A 21681-nucleotide genomic window follows, 5' to 3' on the forward strand; every position below is an offset into this window, starting at 1 on the left:
CTTCGTCATCGATATCCTTTTATAAATGATACTCTCATAGTCTGACTTTTCAGAGGTCGGTCTTCTACCAGAAGATCCGCTTATTGATTTAGAATACCCAAGTGATATCGTGCTGTTTGGTAAAGACGCTGAAAAGATATTGAGACCACTGTTGCCTTAAGCAATAATGCGAGCATGTTTAAGACGCGATTCTCTCCCTATAAATCAAAATTGTTAATTCAAAACTGGGCTGCGTCAACCTCTGCATTAATGATAGGGAGTGAAGTAGCTGAGCATGTCGATCACTTATAATTTATCTTGGACGTCTCATCAGTCCTGATGAATAGGTATTTGATGAAACCACGACACGGAATCAAAAAGTTCGGTCGGCTTTTGTGTCCCTCATGAAGTGGGTGAGATATTAGTCTGTCAATCAAAGGACGAGTTTACTAATCAACAATTCGCTTGGTTCTACTTTATGGGTGTCAAACATAGCCAATAAGAACAGAGAATGTTCTCAGGTCACTATTATTCGATCATAGGTGAATCGATACACAGATCATACATTTTTGTCTGCCGAGTGAGCAATGCTGAAGTTACGCATAGGATACTAAGTACAGATTGCCAAATCGATTGATCAGGAAGTGAATATTCATCGGCTGAGGTGGTTCGTATATGTCTCGCCTATGTCCAATCACCGCCTAAATCAACGAGCGGTATTGTCCAGTGTACAAGTAGACCAGGACAAAGCTAGGTGGGGCCAAGAGAAGCCATGTCACTAGCCCATGAAGCCATTGATAATTAGACTGATTCATATTAATCACTGTAGAATACCTATGTGTGGTCGCGTAATTATCGTAACCAATTGCAAGAGACTATGGATAACAAGCCTGAGAATGGTTCGCAATACCCCAGACACATTCACTCACTACCTTCCCTCAAAAATCATTGATGAATTAACACTTTCAATACTCAATCGCCTTTACAAATACAAAAAATGTTACTAAATCTACAACTCAACAATTTGTAGAAAAAAATATTAGTATCTAACACCAAATACCCAAAATCATATACTGCAAAAAACGCAAACGCACGTCAAACATCAATAAACAAACAACCACAACGACTGAAAAAAAAACACATACCGTCTGGAATCGCAACATCATCTTCATAACGGTAAGGGATCGGTGACAATGCCTGTAGAGAGGACACTGGTAGCTTCAATATCACCATACCATCACTCGAAGCATGTTTTGCTCCATCTGAAGCAACAACTACAAAACCAACAATCAAACACAGTAAGCATAAACAACACGATACATGGTGATAATATCACTGAAAGACGCATATACATATACATTTCTTTGTTCATCCATATATACATATATATGCACATGCATACATACACACACCTTTGTGCTCACATGATAACCTCCATTTTCAACCTGAAATGAATCACACTCTGTAACACACAAACACACGTCGGACATCGATAAACAAACAAGCACAACGACTGAAAAAAAAACACATACCGTCTGGAATCGCAACATCATCTTCACAACGGTAAGGGATCGGTGACAATGCCTGTAGAGAGGACACTGGTAGCTTCAACATCTCGCTATTATCTCTCGAAACATTCTTCTCTTCATCTAAAACAACATCTACAAAGTTAACAATAAAACACAGTTAGCAAAAATAAGGACATCACAACAGTAACTGCTAAATGGATATGGTGGTTAGGCTTGCATATCGTGGTCACTTAATCGATTTATATGGGCTGTAATACTTGTTCGTTTAGGTATTATCATAACATGCAGGTCGGTTTGGAGAACGGTCAGTGTGAAATTAGTAACCTCAGTTCTGATGGAGATGTCAAAATTATCTAACGTTGCGAAGTGTTTTTTTGTTGTTTGTTGATATCGAAACGTCGGTTCATGGATGTTTTTTATAAATACTGGCATTCCATGTTGGTTGTTAGTTTATTTATTTGTATTGGGTGACTACTTTACTGGGGAGATTTTACGTCGTCTCGAATGTACGGTAAACTTTGCTAAAATGTTACTTTGTGGTTACGGAATGCTGTTCGAATTTTTTCATTTAATTGTAGCAGCTATGTATCGTCAACGTCTTTCGACTTTTTGTCTGTTCAATTTCTTACTGTACGAAACTATGTAAAGGAAACGGAACTACTCCGTTTTTGTTCTACAATGATTGATGATAGTAGTTCCTTGTCTGAAGGATTTTCTCTGCCTTTTAATTAACGTAGCACGCTGCTTACAGTAAATATTTAACGTACGTCTGAGTGTTGTATTATTAGTGTTTGTGTGCTTACCTTAAAATCAGTATTTTACTTCTTTTAAATCTTTCAAAAATATTTATTAAGTTCTGCATTTTTTGAACTTTGACTCTTGAGTTTAGAAGACTTTCATAGCAACCATTGGAAATTTTCGAGATTTAATGACATGATACTTTTAAGGATTTCTGAAATATTTAAAAATGTGACTTTTTACTAATTTTTAATCACTTACTATTTTTTCGACGCTTCTTCACTAATTGCCCGGAATCAACAATATCATCTTCTTCTGATTCAAGGAAACAATCTGTGATGACTATGCTAACTGGTTTGATTAAGGGTAAAACAGAATCCACAGTCTCCGGATACAATTTACTATCACTTGAAGCACGAGAATATGTCAGTTGACTTAGCTGGAAAGTATTAATCAATATTTTAATAATCAAAAATATTAAATGACGGACAGCTTGTTTTATTGCTAGCAGCATAAACTATGTCATTCTTCGTGGAGTAGTAACGTCCATAAGTAGAAAATCATATGCGTTTCTACAAATACCAAGGCTAAAACGTTTACTTCTATTCTAGACAAAATCGGTATTAGCTGGGAAACCACTAAAAACTAGGAAGCACTAGACGGATGTGTTAATTTAGTACAAGACTCCTTATCAGAGCCCATAACACGACCCCAACGAAGAAAGATAGCTGTCAATATCGCGTATTGACGAGTAAATAAATGGATGATGGTCAAAGAGACCTGAAGGTCCAAAGCTCGATTCCCGGAGGAGGGTCGTGGATGTTTTCCTTCTGTTATACACCAGATTATTAATTACTTAAAACCACTTTTATTTTACATTGATCAATTCTCTTTTCTTTTTCTACTTTAATTCAATTGACTCTTTTTGTCTAGATTGCGCTTTAATCAAATTTTCATGTTCAATTTATCTTATCATCTCATGTAACTAACTTTTCTAACTATCAGTTTTGTTAGATATTTTAATCAGAATTTTGTCTTAGTCTTTGGTTAAAAATAAGTATTTTTACAACTTTGAGAATGAATTCATGAAAAGTTATTTCACACAAATCTCTTCGTTAAATCATTGCCTACTGTATCAAGATTCTAAACAATAAAAAATAACAAGTATCACAGGGTAACTAATAAAAAACGATAACAAATTAAGAATATTACTAACTCGAGTTTTACTTGAAATTCGATGAGCTTCTGATTTATAATCGTCCTCGAATTCATTTACTTAACAAAAAGTAAAATAATTAATAGTGAGAATAATAATAACAGTAGCAATGATAATAATAATGAGGAAAGTACTTATCAGTATATCTTTAATATAACATCAATGAAAGTATACTGATCAAAATTGAGAGACCATTGATTGATTGTATGACAATGGCAGCATACAATAATCTGTAATATATTTTACCGAATACAAGACTACATTTTCGGTTTTGAGAAACACTGTTTTTTTGAAGGCATTTCAAATTGAAGTAGAAGTGAGATATAAACCTGGATAGTTGAACCCCTTACCACTATACCACCGTCTCATATATTCTCATGAAATATTATCCTATATCATTCTTGAGCTATTTGAGTAATAATTGGTAAACATATTATTTATGAAAATCGTATCTAATTATGTTTGAAGATAAATTTATGTCACGAAATGAAATCAACCTCAGAATCAACATGAAAGGCTTAAATAAAACATTAACACTTCAGGCTTTTGATCGATGAAGTATTAGTTACTCAATTTCAGATTTTCATTTATACGCGATTCAATAAATAATAAGGATTTTTCAACCAGTATTATTGAATAATGATGTAAACTTGCAACGGAATACACTATCTTAATACCACAAACATGTTGACAAAATATTCCATTATCTCAACAAAACTATTTATCAGTTAGTTTACCAAACAGATAAGTTACATTATTAAAAGTTTTTCTAAGTATCGTTTCTTTAATAAGTGTAAAGTGAGAATAAATTACACTAATTATAAGAACAAAAATCAGAATAATAACAGTACCCTTTGATAAAAGAAACAGTTACATAATATGAACATAGTATGAATATAACCACTAACATATCATAGAAAGTTTATTTGATGTGGAAAAATAGGAAAAAAAATTTTATAAACTAACAATGATTGAAAGAAAAACATGAAAAGTACACAGCAATAAGAGAAAGTCAATGGATTTCACCGAAGAAGTAACGAGAAAAGTCAACTTACATGACATTAAGGCAGAAATCCTATCTTGTTCCCCAAGAAGACGACGCTTTTTACTCGTAGTACCCTATAAAGTAACATTTTTTCCAATATTTGAAATGATTATTTTTATAAACAGTAAAAAAAATTATTTAAGAAAAAGGGGACACGTTTTCTGTTATATGATATAGCTAATTCGTAAAATCAGACATGTATAATCCACTTCAATTCTAAATGGATAAGAGGCAGCAGTCTAATGCTACTGACGATAACTAAATACTGAACAAACTACTATAGAAAAGCATACATATAATGGTAAAAATGAGCGCTTCCACTAAAATGTAAAAACTACAAAGAAATATGACTAACATCCTAGTAATTTTACATATTCGAATAATTAATGATATGATATACATACATTTCAATTATTTCAGTAGAATGATGATGGGAAAAAGTGCTCGAATACGTTTATTTCAACAGTTTGTCAATAAGCAGAATAACTACACATCATCACAACCCATAATTTCGTTTATTGAACAAGAACAAATTTCTGCACTTGCTATTAGGATGAAACGGCAGGTTTAGTGGTTAAGTTGTTTGACTTTTTAACAATTCACCTACTTCGTTTGTAACAACTGGCAAGTACTATCAGCAGTCTTATGTAGAAAGTGACCCAAAGTAAAATGTCAAGTGAACAAATTAAGTAAAAACTTAACTTTTTTAAATAAAAAACAATAATAATTCACCTTTACAGAGCACAGTTGTTGTACAGCCGATATAGATTGTGGAAAGGTACTGGATAAAGCAGTAACATTTATAGGAAGAGAAGGAAGATTAAAATTTACCGTCTTATTTTCAGAAAACGATGGACCTGAAGTAAAAGTCAATAATAAACATAATTTCATACATAACAATCGACCAAAAACAAAACCATAAAACTGATAGAGCATAAACAGGATGAATTCATTTCAAAGTGTTCTCATCCGCTGGTTAAAACCTAAAATATTAAAAATCACTATTATTGCAAAGTTTACATAGTAATAACTGTAAAATTGGATATATATTATCATGGTGAGGTAGTGAGACTGATGACATATAATGAGTGGTGCAAATTAATCTAATATATATGAGAGATTCTGGATCATCAGATATAGTAACAAGACACCATAGAGATAAAATAATGAATTAATTGTATGGTAAAGTAACTGAATAGAGAAAGGGAATAAAATCAGTAAAGATTTCTAGTTTCCACTTTGCAACACCCGTTACATGTCATCAGTCTCACTACCTCACCATAATAATATATACCAAATTTAACAGTTATTACTATGTACAATTTGCAATAATAAAGATTTTTAATATTTTGGGATTTAAGCAGCGGATGAGAACCATAAAAAATAAACTGAATGCATAGTATTCAATTTAACAGTTAGTAAGCGATGAACATCATATAAAAAACAAAAAAGAAGAAAAGAAGAGACACTAACAATCATACGACAACAGAAATAACGATGAGCCTACCACAAAAAATCAGAAGAATACCAGGGAACAAACAACATACAAAAATATGTAAACAGAAACAAACCAAGAAGTACAGAAAAAGCAAAGAAAGAAACATCATCCATAGAAACAAAAAAACACAAAACAGAAACGCAGAAAATCTAACATCAGAAACATGCACTAAAAAATCGAGAGAATCACAACAAAAACAGCAACACAACCATCAAAACACGCAAAAGATTTTAAACAAATTTTAATATACTCAAACACACCACAATCAATCAATTTCGGATCCATCGCCGTCAACACGCACACAGCTTTAGATTCACCCACTGTCAAAACAGAACACCCTGAAACGGTGCTCGCATCTCCGTTCACTGATCCTAAAACAATACAACCCATAATCAATATCAATAAAACAAGTCGTTCCTAACAAATAACACTCAACTGAACATCTACGAAAATATCTCAAAATTACCTTTCTCAACTATGGGCTCTGCTAACACAGACTCGCTCAATCTCAATGGGGAAAACGATTCTGAAAGTATACAAAAACAATTACACAAAATCTTAAATGCTCATCATCACATCGATAACAAACACTCCACTGTCACATTCACAGTAACATTGAATATAATCATCAACGCAAGCACCAATATGACAAGCGAAACACAACACCCACATTATCACATAGACAAATATCCTAAACAAAACAAATATCGACTTTCTTATTAAACCCTCCACCACATAAACACTGACTACTCACATCCACCAACCACATAGAAACTCAATATCACACTTACCACCACTCCCCACATTCCCTCTGACCGTGCCTCTTCTCCCACGCCGTCTACCCACCATCATCTACAATAGAAACAACAACAACAGAAACAATATTATTCGTAATCATAATCATAGCCACACCAACAACATGTACAACGCACTAGCTTCCCTCATACACCACCACCACCACCACCACCACCACCACTACCACCACCACTACCATCAACGGAAATACAACAGAAACACACAACTATTCCCATATAAATTGAATACTGAAAGCTTCACTAAAACCAAACTCACCGGGACAACCGCACCCACAGGCTCCACTGTTCCACCTGAAATTAAAAACACACAAGTTAATACTCTACAAATATTCAACAAAACACAATATTATACTTTCACCAAAACCACAGTGGTTCACCTCATCCAATAAAGCAGTGCTCCACGTCGCCACACACATTCACTTCACGTACCACTTACTTACTTACTTACTTACTCACTCACTCACTCACTCACTCACTCACCACCACAACTCACACAATAAAAACACACAAATTAAACCCGATCAACATAATTACACTCACCATTCCATGCAATTACATACAACCATGAATCTATCTGCTTAACGATCTAACACTACCAAGTCACAATTGTCGTAACTCGGACCGGTCACTCAATTCAATCATGTACATCATAACGGAAATTCTTACCCAATCTAGCTGTTCTCTCGTCGGAAAACAACACACTCGTCTTCGCACATCACTAAACACTTATCACAACTACAAAACATCGTAGCTACCACTCTACAAATCAACTCGTCAAACAAACAAACAAACAAACACACACACACTAACACACAAAATATCTCCATGTGACCAAACAAATACTCAAAAGCAACATAACTATCACAATACCCAACACAACATCAATACTCATGAATCACGTCCCACACTAACAACAACAACAACAACAACCCACACTACCAAACGATTTGACAACAAATAAAATGTCAAAAATCAACAATTACCTCTGTCAGGAGAACTGATCGATCGAGAAGAAACTAGTGAATTCAAATCGCCATTCATTGACATCGATTTCTCTGAAAAAATTCACCGATTAACAAACACACATCAGTTGAGTCTGATACTATCACGTCGAAACAATGAAAGGTTACTAAGGAAAGTTTCGGATGCGCATTTTCTACAAATAGCATCCAAAACATAAATATACAACTTCAACTCCCAACACAAACACACCAAACTCATCAAAACCAATATGTACACTTCTGCACAACCACATAAAACTCCATACATGTTTCAATGCACTCACCTTCTTCATCACCCTCCGTCAATTTCGGATCCATCGCCGTCAACACGCACACAGCTTTAGATTCACCCACTGTCAAAACAGAACACCCTGAAACGGTGCTCGCATCTCCGTTCACTGATCCTAAAACAATACAACCCATAATCAATATCAATAAAACAAGTCGTTCCTAACAAATAACACTCAACTGAACATCTACGAAAATATCTCAAAATTACCTTTCTCAACTATGGGCTCTGCTAACACAGACTCGCTCAATCTCAATGGGGAAAACGATTCTGAAAGTATACAAAAACAATTACACAAAATCTTAAATGCTCATCATCACATCGATAACAAACACTCCACTGTCACATTCACAGTAACATTGAATATAATCATCAACGCAAGCACCAATATGACAAGCGAAACACAACACCCACATTATCACATAGACAAATATCCTAAACAAAACAAATATCGACTTTCTTATTAAACCCTCCACCACATAAACACTGACTACTCACATCCACCAACCACATAGAAACTCAATATCACACTTACCACCACTCCCCACATTCCCTCTGACCGTGCCTCTTCTCCCACGCCGTCTACCCACCATCATCTACAATAGAAACAACAACAACAGAAACAATATTATTCGTAATCATAATCATAGCCACACCAACAACATGTACAACGCACTAGCTTCCCTCATACCACCACCACCACCACCACCACCACCACCACCACTACCACCACCACTACCATCAACGGAAATACAACAGAAACACACAACTATTCCCATATAAATTGAATACTGAAAGCTTCACTAAAACCAAACTCACCGGGACAACCGCACCCACAGGCTCCACTGTTCCACCTGAAATTAAAAACACACAAGTTAATACTCTACAAATATTCAACAAAACACAATATTATACTTTCACCAAAACCACAGTGGTTCACCTCATCCAATAAAGCAGTGCTCCACGTCGCCACACACATTCACTTCACGTACCACTTACTTACTTACTTACTTACTCACTCACTCACTCACTCACTCACCACCACAACTCACACAATAAAAACACACAAATTAAACCCGATCAACATAATTACACTCACCATTCCATGCAATTACATACAACCATGAATCTATCTGCTTAACGATCTAACACTACCAAGTCACAATTGTCGTAACTCGGACCGGTCACTCAATTCAATCATGTACATCATAACGGAAATTCTTACCCAATCTAGCTGTTCTCTCGTCGGAAAACAACACACTCGTCTTCGCACATCACTAAACACTTATCACAACTACAAAACATCGTAGCTACCACTCTACAAATCAACTCGTCAAACAAACAAACAAACAAACACACACACACTAACACACAAAATATCTCCATGTGACCAAACAAATACTCAAAAGCAACATAACTATCACAATACCCAACACAACATCAATACTCATGAATCACGTCCCACACTAACAACAACAACAACAACAACAACAACCCACACTACCAAACGATTTGACAACAAATAAAGTGTCAAAAATCAACAATTACCTCTGTCAGGAAAACTGATCGATCGAGAAGAAACTAGTGAATTCAAATCGCCATTCATTGACATCGATTTCTCTGAAAAAATTCACCGATTAACAAACACACATCAGTTGAGTCTGATACTATCACGTCGAAACAATGAAAGGTTACTAAGGAAAGTTTCGGATGCGCATTTTCTACAAATAGCATCCAAAACATAAATATACAACTTCAACTCCCAACACAAACACACCAAACTCATCAAAACCAATATGTACACTTCTGCACAACCACATAAAACTCCATACATGTTTCAATGCACTCACCTTCTTCATCACCCTCCGTCAATTTCGGATCCATCGCCGTCAACACGCACACAGCTTTAGATTCACCCACTGTCAAAACAGAACACCCTGAAACGGTGCTCGCATCTCCGTTCACTGATCCTAAAACAATACAACCCATAATCAATATCAATAAAACAAGTCGTTCCTAACAAATAACACTCAACTGAACATCTACGAAAATATCTCAAAATTACCTTTCTCAACTATGGGCTCTGCTAACACAGACTCGCTCAATCTCAATGGGGAAAACGATTCTGAAAGTATACAAAAACAATTACACAAAATCTTAAATGCTCATCATCACATCGATAACAAACACTCCACTGTCACATTCACAGTAACATTGAATATAATCATCAACGCAAGCACCAATATGACAAGCGAAACACAACACCCACATTATCACATAGACAAATATCCTAAACAAAACAAATATCGACTTTCTTATTCAACCCTCCACCACATAAACACTGACTACTCACATCCACCAACCACATAGAAACTCAATATCACACTTACCACCACTCCCCACATTCCCTCTGACCGTGCCTCTTCTCCCACGCCGTCTACCCACCATCATCTACAATAGAAACAACAACAACAGAAACAATATTATTCGTAATCATAATCATAGCCACACCAACAACATGTACAACGCACTAGCTTCCCTCATACACCACCACCACCACCACCACCACCACCACCACCACTACCACCACCACTACCATCAACGGAAATACAACAGAAACACACAACTATTCCCATATAAATTGAATACTGAAAGCTTCACTAAAACCAAACTCACCGGGACAACCGCACCCACAGGCTCCACTGTTCCACCTGAAATTAAAAACACACAAGTTAATACTCTACAAATATTCAACAAAACACAATATTATACTTTCACCAAAACCACAGTGGTTCACCTCATCCAATAAAGCAGTGCTCCACGTCGCCACACACATTCACTTCACGTACCACTTACTTACTTACTTACTTACTCACTCACTCACTCACCACCACAACTCACACAATAAAAACACACAAATTAAACCCGATCAACATAATTACACTCACCATTCCATGCAATTACATACAACCATGAATCTATCTGCTTAACGATCTAACACTACCAAGTCACAATTGTCGTAACTCGGACCGGTCACTCAATTCAATCATGTACATCATAACGGAAATTCTTACCCAATCTAGCTGTTCTCTCGTCGGAAAACAACACACTCGTCTTCGCACATCACTAAACACTTATCACAACTACAAAACATCGTAGCTACCACTCTACAAATCAACTCGTCAAACAAACAAACAAACAAACACAACACACACACACACTAACACACAAAATATCTCCATGTGACCAAACAAATACTCAAAAGCAACATAACTATCACAATACCCAACACAACATCAATACTCATGAATCACGTCCCACACCCACAACTACCAAACGATTTGACAACAAATAAAGTGTCAAAAATCAACAATTACCTCTGTCAGGAAAACTGATCGATCGAGAAGAAACTAGTGAATTCAAATCGCCATTCATTGACATCGATTTCTCTGAAAAAATTCACCGATTAACAAACACACATCAGTTGAGTCTGATACTATCACGTCGAAACAATGAAAGGTTACTAAGGAAAGTTTCGGATGCGCATTTTCTACAAATAGCATCCAAAACATAAATATACAACTTCAACTCCCAACACAAACACACCAAACTCATCAAAACCAATATGTACACTTCTGCACAACCACATAAAACTCCATACATGTTTCAATGCACTCACCTTCTTCATCACCCTCCGTCAATTTCGGATCCATCGCCGTCAACACGCACACAGCTTTAGATTCACCCACTGTCAAAACAGAACACCCTGAAACGGTGCTCGCATCTCCGTTCACTGATCCTAAAACAATACAACCCATAATCAATATCAATAAAACAAGTCGTTCCTAACAAATAACACTCAACTGAACATCTACGAAAATATCTCAAAATTACCTTTCTCAACTATGGGCTCTGCTAACACAGACTCGCTCAATCTCAATGGGGAAAACGATTCTGAAAGTATACAAAAACAATTACACAAAATCTTAAATGCTCATCATCACATCGATAACAAACACTCCACTGTCACATTCACAGTAACATTGAATATAATCATCAACGCAAGCACCAATATGACAAGCGAAACACAACACCCACATTATCACATAGACAAATATCCTAAACAAAACAAATATCGACTTTCTTATTCAACCCTCCACCACATAAACACTGACTACTCACATCCACCAACCACATAGAAACTCAATATCACACTTACCACCACTCCCCACATTCCCTCTGACCGTGCCTCTTCTCCCACGCCGTCTACCCACCATCATCTACAATAGAAACAACAACAACAGAAACAATATTATTCGTAATCATAATCATAGCCACACCAACAACATGTACAACGCACTAGCTTCCCTCATACACCACCACCACCACCACCACCACCACCACTACCACCACCACTACCATCAACGGAAATACAACAGAAACACACAACTATTCCCATATAAATTGAATACTGAAAGCTTCACTAAAACCAAACTCACCGGGACAACCGCACCCACAGGCTCCACTGTTCCACCTGAAATTAAAAACACACAAGTTAATACTCTACAAATATTCAACAAAACACAATATTATACTTTCACCAAAACCACAGTGGTTCACCTCATCCAATAAAGCAGTGCTCCACGTCGCCACACACATTCACTTCACGTACCACCTACTTACTTACTACTCACTCACTCACTCACTCACTCACCACCACAACTCACACAATAAAAACACACAAATTAAACCCGATCAACATAATTACACTCACCATTCCATGCAATTACATACAACCATGAATCTATCTGCTTAACGATCTAACACTACCAAGTCACAATTGTCGTAACTCGGACCGGTCACTCAATTCAATCATGTACATCATAACGGAAATTCTTACCCAATCTAGCTGTTCTCTCGTCGGAAAACAACACACTCGTCTTCGCACATCACTAAACACTTATCACAACTACAAAACATCGTAGCTACCACTCTACAAATCAACTCGTCAAACAAACAAACAAACAAACACACACACACTAACACACAAAATATCTCCATGTGACCAAACAAATACTCAAAAGCAACATAACTATCACAATACCCAACACAACATCAATACTCATGAATCACGTCCCACACTAACAACAACAACAACAACAACCCACACTACCAAACGATTTGACAACAAATAAAGTGTCAAAAATCAACAATTACCTCTGTCAGGAAAACTGATCGATCGAGAAGAAACTAGTGAATTCAAATCGCCATTCATTGACATCGATTTCTCTGAAAAAATTCACCGATTAACAAACACACATCAGTTGAGTCTGATACTATCACGTCGAAACAATGAAAGGTTACTAAGGAAAGTTTCGGATGCGCATTTTCTACAAATAGCATCCAAAACATAAATATACAACTTCAACTCCCAACACAAACACACCAAACTCATCAAAACCAATATGTACACTTCTGCACAACCACATAAAACTCCATACATGTTTCAATGCACTCACCTTCTTCATCACCCTCCGTCAATTTCGGATCCATCGCCGTCAACACGCACACAGCTTTAGATTCACCCACTGTCAAAACAGAACACCCTGAAACGGTGCTCGCATCTCCGTTCACTGATCCTAAAACAATACAACCCATAATCAATATCAATAAAACAAGTCGTTCCTAACAAATAACACTCAACTGAACATCTACGAAAATATCTCAAAATTACCTTTCTCAACTATGGGCTCTGCTAACACAGACTCGCTCAATCTCAATGGGGAAAACGATTCTGAAAGTATACAAAAACAATTACACAAAATCTTAAATGCTCATCATCACATCGATAACAAACACTCCACTGTCACATTCACAGTAACATTGAATATAATCATCAACGCAAGCACCAATATGACAAGCGAAACACAACACCCACATTATCACATAGACAAATATCCTAAACAAAACAAATATCGACTTTCTTATTAAACCCTCCACCACATAAACACTGACTACTCACATCCACCAACCACATAGAAACTCAATATCACACTTACCACCACTCCCCACATTCCCTCTGACCGTGCCTCTTCTCCCACGCCGTCTACCCACCATCATCTACAATAGAAACAACAACAACAGAAACAATATTATTCGTAATCATAATCATAGCCACACCAACAACATGTACAACGCACTAGCTTCCTCATACACCACCACCACCACCACCACCACCACCACCACTACCACCACCACTACCATCAACGGAAATACAACAGAAACACACAACTATTCCCATATAAATTGAATACTGAAAGCTTCACTAAAACCAAACTCACCGGGACAACCGCACCCACAGGCTCCACTGTTCCACCTGAAATTAAAAACACACAAGTTAATACTCTACAAATATTCAACAAAACACAATATTATACTTTCACCAAAACCACAGTGGTTCACCTCATCCAATAAAGCAGTGCTCCACGTCGCCACACACATTCACTTCACGTACCACCTTACTTACTTACTACTCACTCACTCACTCACTCACCACCACAACTCACACAATAAAAACACACAAATTAAACCCGATCAACATAATTACACTCACCATTCCATGCAATTACATACAACCATGAATCTATCTGCTTAACGATCTAACACTACCAAGTCACAATTGTCGTAACTCGGACCGGTCACTCAATTCAATCATGTACATCATAACGGAAATTCTTACCCAATCTAGCTGTTCTCTCGTCGGAAAACAACACACTCGTCTTCGCACATCACTAAACACTTATCACAACTACAAAACATCGTAGCTACCACTCTACAAATCAACTCGTCAAACAAACAAACAAACAAACACACACACACTAACACACAAAATATCTCCATGTGACCAAACAAATACTCAAAAGCAACATAACTATCACAATACCCAACACAACATCAATACTCATGAATCACGTCCCACACTAACAACAACAACAACAACAACAACCCACACTACCAAACGATTTGACAACAAATAAAGTGTCAAAAATCAACAATTACCTCTGTCAGGAAAACTGATCGATCGAGAAGAAACTAGTGAATTCAAATCGCCATTCATTGACATCGATTTCTCTGAAAAAATTCACCGATTAACAAACACACATCAGTTGAGTCTGATACTATCACGTCGAAACAATGAAAGGTTACTAAGGAAAGTTTCGGATGCGCATTTTCTACAAATAGCATCCAAAACATAAATATACAACTTCAACTCCCAACACAAACACACCAAACTCATCAAAACCAATATGTACACTTCTGCACAACCACATAAAACTCCATACATGTTTCAATGCACTCACCTTCTTCATCACCCTCCGTCAATTTCGGATCCATCGCCGTCAACACGCACACAGCTTTAGATTCACCCACTGTCAAAACAGAACACCCTGAAACGGTGCTCGCATCTCCGTTCACTGATCCTAAAACAATACAACCCATAATCAATATCAATAAAACAAGTCGTTCCTAACAAATAACACTCAACTGAACATCTACGAAAATATCTCAAAATTACCTTTCTCAACTATGGGCTCTGCTAACACAGACTCGCTCAATCTCAATGGGGAAAACGATTCTGAAAGTATACAAAAACAATTACACAAAATCTTAAATGCTCATCATCACATCGATAACAAACACTCCACTGTCACATTCACAGTAACATTGAATATAATCATCAACGCAAGCACCAATATGACAAGCGAAACACAACACCCACATTATCACATAGACAAATATCCTAAACAAAACAAATATCGACTTTCTTATTAAACCCTCCACCACATAAACACTGACTACTCACATCCACCAACCACATAGAAACTCAATATCACACTTACCACCACTCCCCACATTCCCTCTGACCGTGCCTCTTCTCCCACGCCGTCTACCCACCATCATCTACAATAGAAACAACAACAACAGAAACAATATTATTCGTAATCATAATCATAGCCACACCAACAACATGTACAACGCACTAGCTTCCCTCATACCACCACCACCACCACCACTACCACCACCACTACCATCAACGGAAATACAACAGAAACACACAACTATTCCCATATAAATTGAATACTGAAAGCTTCACTAAAACTAAACTCACCGGGACAACCGCACCCACAGGCTCCACTGTTCCACCTGAAATTAAAAACACACAAGTTAATACTCTACAAATATTCAACAAAACACAATATTATACTTTCACCAAAACCACAGTGGTTCACCTCATCCAATAAAGCAGTGCTCCACGTCGCCACACACATTCACTTCACGTACCACCTACTTACTTACTTACTCACTCACTCACCACCACAACTCACACAATAAAAACACACAAATTAAACCCGATCAACATAATTACACTCACCATTCCATGCAATTACATACAACCATGAATCTATCTGCTTAACGATCTAACACTACCAAGTCACAATTGTCGTAACTCGGACCGGTCACTCAATTCAATCATGTACATCATAACGGAAATTCTTACCCAATCTAGCTGTTCTCTCGTCGGAAAACAACACACTCGTCTTCGCACATCACTAAACACTTATCACAACTACAAAACATCGTAGCTACCACTCTACAAATCAACTCGTCAAACAAACAAACAAACAAACACACACACACTAACACACAAAATATCTCCATGTGACCAAACAAATACTCAAAAGCAACATAACTATCACAATACCCAACACAACATCAATACTCATGAATCACGTCCCACACTAACAACAACAACAACAACAACAACAACCCACACTACCAAACGATTTGACAACAAATAAAGTGTCAAAAATCAACAATTACCTCTGTCAGGAAAACTGATCGATCGAGAAGAAACTAGTGAATTCAAATCGCCATTCATTGACATCGATTTCTCTGAAAAAATTCACCGATTAACAAACACACATCAGTTGAGTCTGATACTATCACGTCGAAACAATGAAAGGTTACTAAGGAAAGTTTCGGATGCGCATTTTCTACAAATAGCATCCAAAACATAAATATACAACTTCAACTCCCAACACAAACACACCAAACTCATCAAAACCAATATGTACACTTCTGCACAACCACATAAAACTCCATACATGTTTCAATGCACTCACCTTCTTCATCACCCTCCGTCAATTTCGGATCCATCGCCGTCAACACGCACACAGCTTTAGATTCACCCACTGTCAAAACAGAACACCCTGAAACGGTGCTCGCATCTCCGTTCACTGATCCTAAAACAATACAACCCATAATCAATATCAATAAAACAAGTCGTTCCTAACAAATAACACTCAACTGAACATCTACGAAAATATCTCAAAATTACCTTTCTCAACTATGGGCTCTGCTAACACAGACTCGCTCAATCTCAATGGGGAAAACGATTCTGAAAGTATACAAAAACAATTACACAAAATCTTAAATGCTCATCATCACATCGATAACAAACACTCCACTGTCACATTCACAGTAACATTGAATATAATCATCAACGCAAGCACCAATATGACAAGCGAAACACAACACCCACATTATCACATAGACAAATATCCTAAACAAAACAAATATCGACTTTCTTATTAAACCCTCCACCACATAAACACTGACTACTCACATCCACCAACCACATAGAAACTCAATATCACACTTACCACCACTCCCCACATTCCCTCTGACCGTGCCTCTTCTCCCACGCCGTCTACCCACCATCATCTACAATAGAAACAACAACAACAGAAACAATATTATTCGTAATCATAATCATAGCCACACCAACAACATGTACAACGCACTAGCTTCCCTCACCACCACCACCACCACCACCACCACCACTACCACCACCACTACCATCAACGGAAATACAACAGAAACACACAACTATTCCCATATAAATTGAATACTGAAAGCTTCACTAAAACTAAACTCACCGGGACAACCGCACCCACAGGCTCCACTGTTCCACCTGAAATTAAAAACACACAAGTTAATACTCTACAAATATTCAACAAAACACAATATTATACTTTCACCAAAACCACAGTGGTTCACCTCATCCAATAAAGCAGTGCTCCACGTCGCCACACACATTCACTTCACGTACCACCTACTTACTTACTTACTCACTCACTCACCACCACAACTCACACAATAAAAACACACAAATTAAACCCGATCAACATAATTACACTCACCATTCCATGCAATTACATACAACCATGAATCTATCTGCTTAACGATCTAACACTACCAAGTCACAATTGTCGTAACTCGGACCGGTCACTCAATTCAATCATGTACATCATAACGGAAATTCTTACCCAATCTAGCTGTTCTCTCGTCGGAAAACAACACACTCGTCTTCGCACATCACTAAACACTTATCACAACTACAAAACATCGTAGCTACCACTCTACAAATCAACTCGTCAAACAAACAAACAAACAACACACACACACTAACACACAAAATATCTCCATGTGACCAAACAAATACTCAAAAGCAACATAACTATCACAATACCCAACACAACATCAATACTCATGAATCACGTCCCACACTAACAACAACAACAACAACAACAACCCACACTACCAAACGATTTGACAACAAATAAAGTGTCAAAAATCAACAATTACCTCTGTCAGGAAAACTGATCGATCGAGAAGAAACTAGTGAATTCAAATCGCCATTCATTGACATCGATTTCTCTGAAAAAATTCACCGATTAACAAACACACATCAGTTGAGTCTGATACTATCACGTCGAAACAATGAAAGGTTACTAAGGAAAGTTTCGGATGCGCATTTTCTACAAATAGCATCCAAAACATAAATATACAACTTCAACTCCCAACACAAACACACCAAACTCATCAAAACCAATATGTACACTTCTGCACAACCACATAAAACTCCATACATGTTTCAATGCACTCACCTTCTTCATCACCCTCCGTCAATTTCGGATCCATCGCCGTCAACACGCACACAGCTTTAGATTCACCCACTGTCAAAACAGAACACCCTGAAACGGTGCTCGCATCTCCGTTCACTGATCCTAAAACAATACAACCCATAATCAATATCAATAAAACAAGTCGTTCCTAACAAATAACACTCAACTGAACATCTACGAAAATATCTCAAAATTACCTTTCTCAACTATGGGCTCTGCTAACACAGACTCGCTCAATCTCAATGGGGAAAACGATTCTGAAAGTATACAAAAACAATTACACAAAATCTTAAATGCTCATCATCACATCGATAACAAACACTCCACTGTCACATTCACAGTAACATTGAATATAATCATCAACGCAAGCACCAATATGACAAGCGAAACACAACACCCACATTATCACATAGACAAATATCCTAAACAAAACAAATATCGACTTTCTTATTAAACCCTCCACCACATAAACACTGACTACTCACATCCACCAACCACATAGAAACTCAATATCACACTTACCACCACTCCCCACATTCCCTCTGACCGTGCCTCTTCTCCCACGCCGTCTACCCACCATCATCTACAATAGAAACAACAACAACAGAAACAATATTATTCGTAATCATAATCATAGCCACACCAACAACATGTACAACGCACTAGCTTCCCTCATACACCACCACCACCACCACCACCACCACCACTACCACCACCACTACCATCAACGGAAATACAACAGAAACACACAACTATTCCCATATAAATTGAATACTGAAAGCTTCACTAAAACTAAACTCACCGGGACAACCGCACCCACAGGCTCCACTGTTCCACCTGAAATTAAAAACACACAAGTTAATACTCTACAAATATTCAACAAAACACAATATTATACTTTCACCAAAACCACAGTGGTTCACCTCATCCAATAAAGCAGTGCTCCACGTCGCCACACACATTCACTTCACGTACCACCTACTTACTTACTTCACTCACTCACTCACCACCACAACTCACACAATAAAAACACACAAATTAAACCCGATCAACATAATTACACTCACCATTCCATGCAATTACATACAACCATGAATCTATCTGCTTAACGATCTAACACTACCAAGTCACAATTGTCGTAACTCGGACCGGTCACTCAATTCAATCATGTACATCATAACGGAAATTCTTACCCAATCTAGCTGTTCTCTCGTCGGAAAACAACACACTCGTCTTCGCACATCACTAAACACTTATCACAACTACAAAACATCGTAGCTACCACTCTACAAATCAACTCGTCAAACAAACAAACAAACAAACACACACACACTAACACACAAAATATCTCCATGTGACCAAACAAATACTCAAAAGCAACATAACTATCACAATACCCAACACAACATCAATACTCATGAATCACGTCCCACACTAACAACAACAACAACAACAACAACCCACACTACCAAACGATTTGACAACAAATAAAGTGTCAAAAATCAACAATTACCTCTGTCAGGAAAACTGATCGATCGAGAAGAAACTAGTGAATTCAAATCGCCATTCATTGACATCGATTTCTCTGAAAAAATTCACCGATTAACAAACACACATCAGTTGAGTCTGATACTATCACGTCGAAACAATGAAAGGTTACTAAGGAAAGTTTCGGATGCGCATTTTCTACAAATAGCATCCAAAACATAAATATACAACTTCAACTCCCAACACAAACACACCAAACTCATCAAAACCAATATGTACACTTCTGCACAACCACATAAAACTCCATACATGTTTCAATGCACTCACCTTCTTCATCACCCTCCGTCAATTTCGGATCCATCGCCGTCAACACGCACACAGCTTTAGATTCACCCACTGTCAAAACAGAACACCCTGAAACGGTGCTCGCATCTCCGTTCACTGATCCTAAAACAATACAACCCATAATCAATATCAATAAAACAAGTCGTTCCTAACAAATAACACTCAACTGAACATCTACGAAAATATCTCAAAATTACCTTTCTCAACTATGGGCTCTGCTAACACAGACTCGCTCAATCTCAATGGGGAAAACGATTCTGAAAGTATACAAAAACAATTACACAAAATCTTAAATGCTCATCATCACATCGATAACAAACACTCCACTGTCACATTCACAGTAACATTGAATATAATCATCAACGCAAGCACCAATATGACAAGCGAAACACAACACCCACATTATCACATAGACAAATATCCTAAACAAAACAAATATCGACTTTCTTATTAAACCCTCCACCACATAAACACTGACTACTCACATCCACCAACCACATAGAAACTCAATATCACACTTACCACCACTCCCCACATTCCCTCTGACCGTGCCTCTTCTCCCACGCCGTCTACCCACCATCATCTACAATAGAAACAACAACAACAGAAACAATATTATTCGTAATCATAATCATAGCCACACCAACAACATGTACAACGCACTAGCTTCCCTCATACACCACCACCACCACCACCACCACCACCACC

General features: G+C 37.3%; 1 protein-coding gene across 1 annotated transcript; it reads right to left on the bottom strand.

Annotated features, from left to right (window-relative positions):
* Positions 1–1074: 1074 nt before the first annotated feature.
* Positions 1075–8139, bottom strand: TMCO7_4 (transmembrane and coiled-coil domains-containing protein 7; the record flags this gene model as incomplete). Its single annotated transcript, XM_051219089.1, has 7 exons — positions 1075–1253; positions 1512–1640; positions 2508–2685; positions 3463–3521; positions 4518–4581; positions 5240–5364; positions 8106–8139. The coding sequence occupies 7 exons, from the start codon at positions 8137–8139 to the stop codon at positions 1075–1077; spliced, it is 768 nt and encodes a 255-aa protein (XP_051064015.1).
* Between the last annotated feature and the right edge of the window lie 13542 nt (positions 8140–21681).

The sequence above is a fragment of the Schistosoma haematobium genome (genome assembly GCF_000699445.3).
Source record: "Schistosoma haematobium chromosome Unknown HiC_scaffold_318, whole genome shotgun sequence".
NCBI classification, from domain to species: domain Eukaryota; kingdom Metazoa; phylum Platyhelminthes; class Trematoda; order Strigeidida; family Schistosomatidae; genus Schistosoma; species Schistosoma haematobium.